A 13,362-nucleotide genomic window follows, 5' to 3' on the forward strand; every position below is an offset into this window, starting at 1 on the left:
GCTATTGTCATCTCATAGAGATTAACATGTGGTGGACGAGCTGTTCGTCATAGTTACTGAAGGGTCAATATTCAAGGTAGTAAAGGACATTCCCTTTCTTTATTTTGGCATGAATCCTCAGCCAAGCGAGTCCTGAATAAGAGCACAAAGAAGTGCCTCCACAAAGATCTTATCTTTATATTGTTCTTGATAGCTTCATAGTAGTTTCCCTTGTCATGAGTTTACCTTCAGACTAGCATAGTTGCTTATATAGTTAGTAGATAGAAAAAATGATTATTGAGTTCATAGAAGTATGCACTTGTTTATGGGGCTATCTATTCACATGTTGCCTTCAAGGCTATTGACTATATAGTTGCCTTCGGGGCTATACAGATGTGCGCTTGCCTTTGGGGCTATGCAAACACAGATTGTCTTCGGGCTACACATATACAGATTGCCTTCGGGGCTATATAGAGTGTCTTCGAGGCTATGCACTTGCCTCGGGGGCTATTTACACATGTCTAGATTCCATACATGAGGCTAAGTAGTTTGATATTGTGTTGTTTAGTTGTTTGATGATAGAGGTAGTTACATATAGCCATATTTTTTTATTGACTCTTCAGTTTATCTTCTACTTTAGTTCAATATCAGTTTCAGTTGACTTACATACTCGGTACATTATTTCGTACTGACATCTCTTTGCCGGAGATGCTGTGTTTATGCCTGCAGGTTCAGATAGGCAGCCGAAGGGACCGCATCAGTAAATTTGCTGAGTACCAGCTAGTGTGGTAAGCTCCATGTCATTTGGAGTTACCAAGTCCAGAGTTTTGTGTATACACAGATGATGGGTAGGCCGGGATCTTATCCCGACCATAATACAATTGTCACTCTTTAGAGGCTTGTAGACATATCCTGTATGTCCTATAGTGTCAGTATGGTGGCCTTGTCGGCCGGCATAACGATTTCTTATGTTATATATGACAGGATGATGCCGCTTTGGTTAAGTTGATTGTTGTTTACAGACATTTGAATGTATCCCTTGTCGACCGAAGTTGTGATACCACGTACGCTTATAGATCGGCTTCATTGGCCTAAGCTATTCATTGAGACACATGTTATACGAGCTACAGATTGGTACGCTCGGACCTAATGAGGCACCAGGTGCCGGCCACGCCTCCTCAGGTTTGGGACGTGACAACTTTTAATTGTCCACTATACCGAAAATAGACTTTCACTTTTATTACTATTTACTTTCGCATATCAAGAAAAAAAAATTATTTTTGTTGTTTTATTCTTAACATTAATTATTCATTCTAAATCATTTTCTAAGTTCATTAAATCTATACACCAATTAATATGAAAATCAAAATAAATTATGCACTTCATTTATGATTTTTTAAGATCACGTGTGCAAAGTTCATATTGGATAAGGACACGTAAAATGAACCGAGGGAGCAGTAATATACTCTATTTATTACTTCACTTCAAAAGGCTAGTCTCTTTGTCTTTCATCGAGTCCAGTGCACTACATAACGAATAAAAAGGGCACTCTATCGTGGCTTCCAATTGACAGATGATGATGAATAGACAATAAATACAAATACGAGTATATCAGAGAAGACACACCAATATAAATGTTGTCAAATAATTGAGGCTAGGAAGTATGTTATGCAATCACCTACGCTTCAAGAGGACTTCCAAGCTAGACTATCAACTGTTGTTAGAGGGGAGAAGTTCTTGATTAAGAGAATGTATGCGTCTATGATCCCACTACATGCTAAAGTCCCCCGTAAATCTCTCACACTCCAACCCAGTATCCATCCAAGGCACAAATTCACTATGTGGCTAGCTTTACAAAGAAGACTTGCTACTGTGGAAAGGCTTCTGAAATTTGGTGTTCATGTTCCTCTGAACTGTGCTTTTCGTAATGATCCAACTGAAACCTTTGATCACTTGTTTTTCAACTGCTCAATTACCAGTATTCTATGGCAAAGGCTTCTGCAATAGCTTGGCATCCAGAGAAAAATCAGAGCTTGGTCTGAGGAGATAAAATGGGTATGTGAGTGGGCAAAGAAAAGATCTGGAAAAGAGGAAATCATATGTTGTGTCTTTGCTATGACTGTTGCTTCCATCGGGAGGGAAAGAAATGGTATCAGGTTCCACAAGAGCATCTACAATGGTGAAAAACTCTGTAGGGAAATTGCAATCCATCTTCACATACAAGGAAGGTCTCTCAAGAAGTGGCAAGGCCCATTGGCAACACTGAATTCCATGCCTTGAGTTCCTTTGCTGGGTGATCAGTGCAGTTTACTTATGCTATATGATTAGGGAGTAGTCATTGTATGTGCTCTGTACTAGTCTATTTACTTCTGTTGATGATAGATTAGAAATGTAATAGATGCTACTAATTTTGTTTAGCTTTGCATAGTTGTGAGGCTGGTTTGTTATTTTGAGAAGATAGGTGGTCTGCACCTGTCCTGCTTTGTAAATCCTACTTTGGTATCAATAAAATTGTTTATTCACCAAAAATAATAATATTCTAGTTCATCAATTATTACATAAAAGAAATAAAATCTCCGACCATATTAGTTAACAAAGTAAACATTAATTATTGTAATCATGCACCCAACAAACCCCATCCCAGCACATCAGTAAAATAAATTGATATTAGACTTAAACAATAAGAGTGTAGCTGGAAAATTCTTAGTGATTCATTATAAAAGGACATCCTTAATCCGGCAAATAACTATCAGTTTCTTATCAAGTTCCAATTTCATCAAGAAAAAAGGTTTTTAGAAATTGTAATTAAGAGAATCAATATATATATATATATATATATATAATGGAGGGATTCAAGAAGTTGGCTATGGTTTTCACAATTTGCATGATGATGCTTGTGGCTTTGGGGAATATTGGAGTTTTGGCTGCAGGAGAAGAAGCACCTTCACCTTCACCTTCACCTTCAATGGAGAATGAAGGGGCAACTTTGTTTGTTCCACTTCTAATGGCTGTTATTGCTTCTATTGCCGCTTTCTCCTTCTGATGATCAACCCCTATATGATATATTCTTTTCATTCTGTCTTGGTCATTCTAATTAATTGGTGCATTATTATTGAGAGTTATATAATTGCATTCTTTTTTACACCTAATGTATGTACCATTTATTGATTTGCATCCTATCTACTTTCCTTATATAAAATTTGCTTAATTCCTTGTCCAATTAATTTCTTAACAAAATTAACCACAGAAAGATCATTCCCGTTTGTTTCCTTAAAAAGATAAGACGATACGATCACATAAGACCCCAAGATTTTATATATATATAGAGAGAGAGAGATAGTGATAGTGATATATAATAACTAATGTGCTTAGAACATGGATTAGCATTGACAATTTGGATATAGAAAAGCTTCCAAAATCTTCAAACATCAATTCCTTAACATTCCTTTCCTTTTCTGTTATAATTGTGGTATTCGTTCCGCTTACGCTTACCTCGATGGAGTACTTGTTACTTCTTCCATCCCAAAAAAATTGTCCTTTCAAGTTTAAGAAATAAAGAAAAACTTATGAAATGTGTGGTCCAAAACAAATCTTAGATATTTGTATAGCGGTAAATCATCTCATAAAGTTAAATTATTTCTAAATATAGAAAAGGGATAATTTTTTTGGGACAGACTAAAAAGGAAAGGAAGACAATCTTTTTGGGACAAAGGAGTATTATTTTTCCACCAACATAGGTATATAGGGTAACTCTATCCATCAAAAGTCGGACAAATGAAAATAAATCATCTTGTATTTTTATATTTAGGAATTGAACCTCAAACCTCAAGATTCTCAACTTTCAGATCAGCATACAGTTTTGTGTATTGCTAAAAACAAATTCAAAGAAAAGAAGAGAGTAAATTTGACAAGCTGCAAAATCGCAAATTTAATGCTAATGAGAGGAAGTTAATACCGCCGTTTGAATTGCCCATGCACAGATGATCATGTCTGTTCTGAAAATTAAAATTGACTAATCAGAGAAATGATCAAAATAGTCTATATATATTTATATTTATATTCTTGACCGATATAATCCTTCATCTATGTAAAGAAGTGATGAATTTGGTCCAAAACATTATTTAACATAATTTTCAAAAAGGACAGCTAAATCTAACCGAATAAAGCCAGCGAACGTAGAGTGAGCGAGTGTGGAATTTACTAATTTTGGTAAAACCGTAAAAGCATTTAAAGATGACTTCTATATCAGGAAGTCTAAGAAAAATAAGCCTGTGGATTTGAATAAGTATGTACTATGTAGTAATCATTTTTACATTGAAAGTACAAATGTCACAAGGACTCTCTTTCTCCCACATTACTCTTCCACAATAACTTTTCCTGGACCTAAAATGCCCCCGAGCTATGGAATTTGGTACAAAAATGCCCTTCATTTATCTTTGCGCTCTAAAATGCCCCTGTCATCATCTATTGTGCCTAATGCCCTTATTTTTAATGGCAGGGGTTTTTTGGCACAATAGATGGACGGAGGGCAATATTGTACCAAATCCCATAGTTCAGGGGCATTTTAGGCTCTTTTTTGAAAAAATAATTAATTTATTTATTTATTACATGACACGTTTTAATTGGTTAGTTTTAAAATTAACCTAAACTAATTATATCCCAACACAAAATCTGGATCCACCTAACCCGCCCTAATTTAAAATGGTGATTGTTGCAACGTCTGTCCCTGCCGATGAGCCAGTGTTAATCTTCACCGTCTTTTCCTCTATTGAAACAACCCAAAACCTCCATTAAAATCACTATCGTGACACCGCTAATCCAAACGGCCCATTAAGCCATCATTAACTAGTCAATATTCTTGGCTGGTGGTTCTATGTAGACAAATAATCTAAATCTGTTAAAGGAACAAATTATTAATTGAACTAGATGGATGGTTCTCTCATGTGTAGTTATGAAGCGTAATATTTTTTTTAAATGAATATTTCCGGATAATCATTCTATCACATGAACATTTCCATTAATTTTCTTATATAGTTATTGGGTTTCAAGTGAAATTAGGGGTAATCAATTTTGCCACATGAACATTCTCATTAATTTCCTTTATATAGTTACTGGGTTTCAAGTGAAATTCAGGGTAATCATTTTTGCCACATGAACTTTCCCATGAATTTCCCTTATATAGTTACTGGGTTTCAAGTGAAATTAAGGGTAATTAAAACCACCACCGTAACACTGTCAAGAATATTGACTATTTAATGGTGGATCGATGGGCCGTTTGGATGAGCTTTGTTACGACGGTGGTTTTAATGGAGGTTTTGAGCTGTTTCAATAGAGGAAAGGACGGTGGAGATTAATGGTGGCCCGCCGGTGGGGACAGATGTGGCTACAGTAACCATTTTAAGTCGGAGGTGGATCCAAATTTTGTGTTGGGATATAATTAGTTTAGGTTAATTTTAAAACTAACCAATTAAAACGTGCCACATAATAAATAAATAATTAATTAATTATTTTTTCGAAAAAAGGGTCTAAAATGCCCCTGAACTATGAGATTTGGTACACTATTGCTTTCTGTCCATCCATTAGGCCAAAAATACCCCTGACATAAAAAATAAGGGCAATTTAGGCTCAATAGGTTGACTGTAGGGCTATTTTAGAGAGCAAAGGTAAACAGGGGCATTTTTGTACCAAATCCCATAGTTCGAGGGCATTTTAGGCCCTTTTTCGTATAAACTTTGACCAATATTTTGAGATATATTTTTTCACCATATTGATATGAGAAGAATTGCAACTTGTACTACTTTTCATATAGCTTTTCTAATATCTAAATTATAATTTTAAAATATTGAATTAACCTACTCCCTCCATCCCATAATAAGTGTCACCATAGCCAAAAGAAATTATTCCATAATAAGTGTCACCTTAGGAAACCAAGATAAACCTCGACTAGTTTTTTCCAACTTTACCCTTAAAAAAAAACTAACAAGTTAAAGTAACATCTAAATGATGATTGGAAAAGCCACATAGTAACTTGTATTATTGGATTCCCAATGTCACGCCCCGAACCATGGCCTGGGTGAAACACGATACTTGATGCCTTACTGCATGTGACCGAGCGAACCACATGGCTTGTTGAATCATCATGAGGTATAACATGAGCGAAATGTAACGTGAATGCATGATGAGCCTTTATAAAATGCAATAAGTCATAATACTTAATCAAAATACTTGTTTAAACATGAGTGCAGAAATAACATGAATGAGCCAAAATGGCTATGCGACTCCGAAAGTATGACATGACATAACTGACTTGTCTAGTCTATGAAACCTCTAACATAAGTCTGAACATGGAAAATATACTCGTTGGGACAAGACCCCCAGCATACCTTAGATGCATAGCTAATCATAAAATAAAGAGTTGACTAAACGCTGAAGAAGATGGGGCTCACCAAAAGCTGATATGTGAGTGGTCCTATGAAGTAGATCCGTCGTCCTGTGTATCTTTACCTGGATCGTGAAATGCAGGCCCTCGGGCAATAGAAAGAGGACGTCAGCACGTTGAATGTACTGGTATGTAAAGCAACTGAATGAAATAAACGTGGGACATGAAGTAATAAAGATAAGAATTGAACGTGAAACTGAAACCTGGTCATGAGCATGAACATAAATACATATATAATATAAAATATGAGTAAAACATGATAAGTAGGGAAAGCATTTCATAAACCGACAACATGATATCATCACGTGAGTATGTGGAGTATGGTACCTCGCCGGCCAGCAGAGCCCCTATACCTTGCCAGGGTATAAGGTGGTAACGTGCCTGATGGATCCATTCAGTGTAAATTAAGGAATCGTCATAACTGGGCAGAGCGATCCTTGTCCTACGGTGGTTACGTAGTTTCAGGCTATCTGAGCCTTCTCGGTAACTTGTGCAACTCCCAAAAACATGAACATGATATAGTTGGCTAAGAAGCCCGTGACTTTCGTGACATAACTTGTAAATAACTTGTAATCATGATTTCACGAAATAACTTGTAAACATGGTTTCATGAAATAACTTGTATTTAGCATGTATGTATCTTGAATCATGGCATGAAGATAATTATATAATACAACTGCATGAAAACTTGTAGACATGTAGGGTATTCATGAAATAAACATTTTTATTTAAAAACATGCATGCAAGAACCCATGGAATACGAGATATGGGTGTTCATGAATTACGGACAAATTCTCAATAATTATATGGAGTTATTAAGAACACAATGATAGAATAATAACAATTCATACATAATATATTGATGGACATGGACCTAGGGTTGTTATGATCATGGTGTAAAAATCCTAGTTTTCGTAAAGATTCATACTTTATGGATTAAGAGGCGCGGGGAAGGACAATGATGTTCTCACACGTAGATAGCAACTCTATATACCTGCTAATGCTCCAAAACCTGAACTAACGACTTGAACTTTGAATAAGATTTCCAAAATCTTGAATCTTGAACCTTGAGATGGGTTTTCTTGAAAACCTTAGGTTAGGAATGATGATTTCTTATTTAGATTACAAGGATATATATTAGAATTGACTTGGAGTGATTATAATTGGCTTACCTTGGTATTCTTGATGATAGGAGAGAATAGAAGATCGTTCTAGGACTTGGGGGTGTGAAGAATGAAGTGAAAAAGCCTTAAAACGAAGTTTTAAAACTGTCGTCGGACTTGTTTTACACCCTATTTTACGGACCTTAGATCCCACCGTAAATCAATTACAGTGATTTAGGCTTTCTGGACCAGTTTTACGGCCCAAATCTGCGGTCCGTATAATTTTTTCGGCCCATAAATTCCACCATAAATCGACAGAACACTGTTTTAGTAAAATGAGCATAACTTTTTGTACAGATGTCTGTTTGACCTCCATAATATATCGTTGGAAAGGTATTTCAAAGATCTACAACTTTCAAGAAGGAAACATTCCCAAATTCCTTACAGATTTTTCCGTATACTCATATTAAGTGAGACATAGTGCAAACTCACTTGAAAACACACTCTGTAGTGTATCTTCCGACGTCTTGATTGTGTTTCAAACACCATTTATACACTACTCAAATTGGGTTCATTATACCCCCGTCTTACGAGTCAAATCTTAGCCCGAATGCACGAGGTGTTACACCCAATGTCAAAAGGATTACTACTTGTGCATGCTCTAATCAAGAAGAAAAAACAATTTATTCTTATTATGTAGGGGTAATTTAGTAGACTTCACATTGCATTATTTGGTTTCTTAATATGCATGTTTTTTTAATTAAGGTGACACTTGTTGCGAAACGGAGGGAATAATTCAATTTAGTTCCGAAGATTAGTCAACTTGACTCTCGAAAAGCGAAAAAAGACAACTAATATGGGACAAAGGGAGTACTTTATTATATCTTATAGATTCTACTCCATCCGGATAAAAAAAAGTGTTCACTTAACCTTTTTTTCTTGGGTCAAAAAAAGTGTCCACTTATCAAATCAAGAAAAAATTAACCTTTTTTTTTTCCGAATTTGCCTCTAGTAAGTGTTATGTGATCAAATTCAATATCTATTTAATTAGGGGTAGTTTAATCAAATTATCTATTTATTTTTTGTGTTGTAAGAGTTAATATTTCTAAGGAGTGTGCAAATGACTAAGTAGACATTCTGTTCTATGTATATTTAGAAAAAGGTAAAACGTTGTCTTATGCCATGAATAACATAAAATGATCAATATGTAAATTTAATTCAGCTGTTACATTTAATCTCCTTAACCGACATTTAATCTCCTTAACCGAAAACAGAAGAGAAAAGCATCCAAGACAAAAAGAAAAAATATTTTTTCCATGTTGGTTTTGTTTTGAGATCCTACGGATATTAGACAAAGATATAGTGTGCAGCTGTCTTCATTAGAAAAAGGGGAAATATACATATTTTCCTAGTGACGGCACTTGATTCATCACGATTATAAACAAAACAAAATATCTGTATATTGAAAAGACAACTAAAGATAGACCTTGTTATGAGAGCTTCCAAAGGGAAAATTAAATAAGAAAATAGATACTCTGAAACGAAGAGTTCTTGGAAAAGTCACAAGTTGATATTATTTACTTTCGAATTTTAGAAATTGAAATTTCCAAATGCTCATTTCTTATGATTCTTGTAATATTCACTTTGATATGCCTATTTTCTTACTCATGCTTAGTATTTTTCAGACATGATGCATCCCCTGTTTTACCTATTTACCAAGATTCTCTATGATTCATTTTATCTGATACATTACCCTGTTTTTTTTTTTAGTCTTTTCTCCAAAAAATGAGACATTTCCCTTTGTAGAAACTATATATAAGTTACCATTAATAATTTGACTTATTAGGATCCACTTGATATAAAGTTTTCTTTATAAGGCGAAAAAAAGTAAAAAGACATATAAAACTTTTATCATCACTTATTTAAAAGGGTAATTTTAATACTTTGCACATATTTGACTTAGGTAAAAACTTATTCGCACGCGGTGTTCACAATTCTTGTCATATTTGAGAAAACTTACCTGGCCGCCTAAAGGTTTATATGTTAAATTCTTCTTTGATTTTTTAAATTCTAAATCTAATCAGACACATTCACATAAAATTAATACATTTTTTTATATATACATTATAAGCCTTTACAATTTAAGTAGAAGAAAATAATTTTTTATATGTAAAAGATTTTTCGGGAGATTTAACGACTAAAAACAATTTGTGTAAAAGGCTAAAAATAAGTTGACTTAAACTTTTGTAGTTATTGTAGCACTTGATTGTCGAGGAAGGTAATTAAAAGTTGGAGTAACTGATTTAATCACCCCGATTTTACATTTTGACAGCTACGACCAATGATGCTTCAAAAGAAAAGCTCCATAAATGGCTATTGTTAATCACGCTAGATTAAATCAAAGTGCGCGCTAGCATTATGTGACTTTCTGTGAATTTATCTGTTCAGATTGAGGAGAAACTAGAACTTGCAAACAAGATAGACTAGCATGATCATTATGAAGTATATTATATATTTATATTTATTAACTAGTACTTAATTTTGTATTATTTTTTGCTTTTTATAGAATGGTGATAATTAAATGAAACGAATTAAATTATATCCAAAAGGGAAAAGGTCTAAATTTACTTATTTATTATACAAAATATTTTAATTTTACAATTCGTTATACTTTGAGATATTTCATACTTTTTGCCATTTTTTAATCATCATGTATTTCTCTTCTACTCTAACAGAGTTTTTAGTATGACTCGACCAGATTCCACGTGTCAAAATATTTTCAGGAAATATGTTCAAATTCAACCCTCTAATTTAAATTGTCCCTTTAAATTACCCAATGTTAAACTTCAAGTTAGAGCTATATTAAGGTCAATGACAAATACTAAAATAACAACAACATACATTCTGTAATTTCATAAGTGGAGTTTGATGAAATTAGTGTATGTAGGTCTTATTCCTACCTCATAGAGAGCTTTGATGTAATTCAAATTGACAAGCAACAATTACAATATAATAAATGTACGGAGGAGAGAACAAAATCTTGAATTCCCAGTTTCCTTTGCCAATAGATAGAAAGGCGTCGATGATAAATATGATTACAATGTGCTAACAACAAAAGTATAAATAACTCAAAGTATAACTAAAAATAAATTAAAATATTGCTTATAGCAAATGAGTATCTTTGACCTTTTCCATTGCAAAAAGATGCAAGAGCAAACTCCAAAATGGAAAAATAAAAAATAAAATACAAAAAACACATAAAGTTGATTGGGCCCCTAGTAGTTAACAAAGAAAAAAGCAAAAATAAAATAAAATAAGACCCATTTGGATCTGCTTCCATCGTGCCTACCCTTCAAAAAATACTTTTCATTTATGTTAGAGAGAGTTTTTCAGCCATGAGAATAAGGAAGCATGCCAAAATTTCCCCGCTCCACTATGCTTCTTCTATATTTCTCAAACAACACGGTACCGTTTTACAGACCCACGTTAATTGTCAGCTCAACCAGTCACCATGGGATGTTATTACATTTCCCTTAGATGAACAACATATTAACCAGCAAACTCTATTTGTTCCTCATCAGGTCAGTCTAATAAATCTCATTTTCTCATTATTATTCTTCCCCTTTTACCAGATCTATACAATACCCATATCGTTTCTTCAATGTTCTTCCATTTTTTTTTTTTTGTGGCTCAGCTTTGTGGTTTAGGGTTTTAAGGAGAGTGTCTGTTAGGGTTGCTTAATGAATCTCAATCTCACCATTTTTGTCGTGTATTTAAGCTTCTTTGTTCAATTTGTTTCGTGGGTTTTCACTGTTTTGCCCTATTATCCACTGCACAGCTTGTATTCTTTTAAGAACTTTCTCGATAAATTTCTTTTTTATTTTAATTTACTTTGCTGCAGTTGGATGGATATGATAACTACGCCGTAAATGGGACCTTTTATGATTCAGAGCAGAGGTAACTTTCGACTATTAAACCAATTTTAAATACTAGCAGAATCTTTTATTTCTTTTTATATTTCAGAAAACGATAATTAGGAGATTTGAAATTTTGGCGTACCAGTTGGGTATATTATATAGATAGCTGGATTATCTGAATTGCAATTGGTTGTAATGTTGAGTTAGCGTTATATTGTTTTTATGTAGCATCACGTCAATGAAGCTCGATGATAATACAGAAATGAAAGGGATGAATTATTTTAACAGTAATAATGTCGCTGATGTACCTGCTGATATCGACGATTTTAAGAAAGAGCAAAACGAGGAGATGGGGGAGGTAGGGTTGGAGAAAAATGAAGATAATAATAATGTTACAACTATGTGTTGCAAGAATGACGGGAAAGGATGGCAATGCAGTAGAGAAGCAAAAAAAGGGCATACTTTATGTGAGCACCACTTTGCTCAAGTGAAAAAGAATTACAGTAGTAGCAACTCACCTCATTCTACTATTACTACTGCTAACAACTCCGACGCCAAAATTAACAGTACTCCGAGTTCTCGTGGCCGCCCCCATCGACCTAAGAAATCGTCGTCTTCGGAATTCTACTATTATTCTGGTTTTGGTCCTTTATGGGGCAAGAAAAGAGGTCCATCGAGTGGGAAGAATAATAATGCAGGTGAAATATACTCTAGTGATAGTTACGGGGCACAATCTTCATCTTCTCAAATGGATAATGAAGGTAATTTTGACTATATTGAAGACGAGGATGATCAAGTTGAAAACTGTCAGACTAAAAGAGCCCGTAAGCCCATCAAAGCTAGGTCACTCAAATCTTTAATGTGAAATTCAACAGCAATTTCTAGCTAGCTAGTGTATTACTGCTTTTTGGTCGACAAGTGTTGTGATTATTATCGTAGAAGGGTGTTAGTTTTTTTAATTAGGTTATGATAGATTATTTTGATTTCTTGTTTACTTATAAAAAAAACAAAATAACAAAAAAAACAAAAAAGATTTTGGTTTGATGGTTGTAGTGTTCTACTCTAGGTGACATTAACTTTAATTTGCTTCAGTGTAGCCTTGGCATGTGTGGCGAATGCGATGTTTATATGTAGACATCCCCTTGTGTTGAACAAATCTTTATAAGGATAGAAATGTAATTTCATATGCTCACTTGTTGTTTCAACGGATATTTTGTTTGAATTGTATCCTTGTCAGTCTCAAAGCGTGCGGCGGTAAAATGGTAAGTATGGGTCTTCTTCATCACGTGTATCAGGTTAATTAAAACTTTACTAATAACATTTACTCCACTACTATTAAGTTACTAGAGATATTAGTTAGTACATAAAATGCTAAATGTAAAACAAAATTTTCTCGAACAATCAACTTTGCCGAACTGTATAAGGTACAAGAGTTCAAAAGAATATTTTGTTTGAATTGTATGAACTAAGTTTAATTTAATTTATGTGTCCCACCTTTTATATAACACTATAGTACTATTTGGAGTCGAGCTACATATTTATTCTTTTACCACAGCTTTTTTCATATATTTCTGATTATTGTATTAATGAAAACATTTTATTTGTTTGTTACTACAGTTTGCTGCAAAAAATAAAACCTTAAGGAATCAATACCTAAATTCACATAATTTTTATAAATAATTAGACTTGTACCCGAGAACTGTAATTCCATGGAGTTTAAGAATATTTTGTAATTTTCTTTAGTCTAATTACATTGAAATGATTGAGAATACTTGTGTGTAATTGGATAGACCTCGCTACGTTGTACTTGCTTCAACGAAGATTCAGCCTGAATATTTAACCCTTCTCATCCACTAGTGCCGCTTCGGCATGAATCAAAGAGTCAGTACAAATTAATTATAATTTCTCCATCACTTTATAGTTA

General features: G+C 34.0%; 1 protein-coding gene across 2 annotated transcripts in view; it reads left to right on the forward strand.

The window, feature by feature from the left end:
• Positions 1-12,482, forward strand: part of LOC132624021 (uncharacterized) — a 28,441-nt gene extending 15,959 nt beyond the window's left edge. Inside the window, exons 1-3 of one of the 2 annotated variants that reach the window (XM_060338842.1) lie at positions 10,495-11,102; positions 11,423-11,478; positions 11,667-12,482. In XM_060338842.1, the coding sequence (XP_060194825.1) occupies positions 10,917-11,102; positions 11,423-11,478; positions 11,667-12,303 (879 nt within the window). In that variant the 5' untranslated portion in view covers positions 10,495-10,916 and the 3' untranslated portion in view covers positions 12,304-12,482. Of the gene's footprint in view, positions 1-10,494; positions 11,103-11,422; positions 11,479-11,666 lie in introns of those variants that run through there. The other variant, XM_060338844.1, reaches the window with a different exon arrangement.
• The last annotated feature ends 880 nt before the right edge of the window (positions 12,483-13,362 follow it).

Source organism: Lycium barbarum, chromosome 12 (assembly GCF_019175385.1).
Source record: "Lycium barbarum isolate Lr01 chromosome 12, ASM1917538v2, whole genome shotgun sequence".
In the NCBI taxonomy this organism is placed as follows: Eukaryota; Viridiplantae; Streptophyta; class Magnoliopsida; order Solanales; family Solanaceae; genus Lycium; species Lycium barbarum.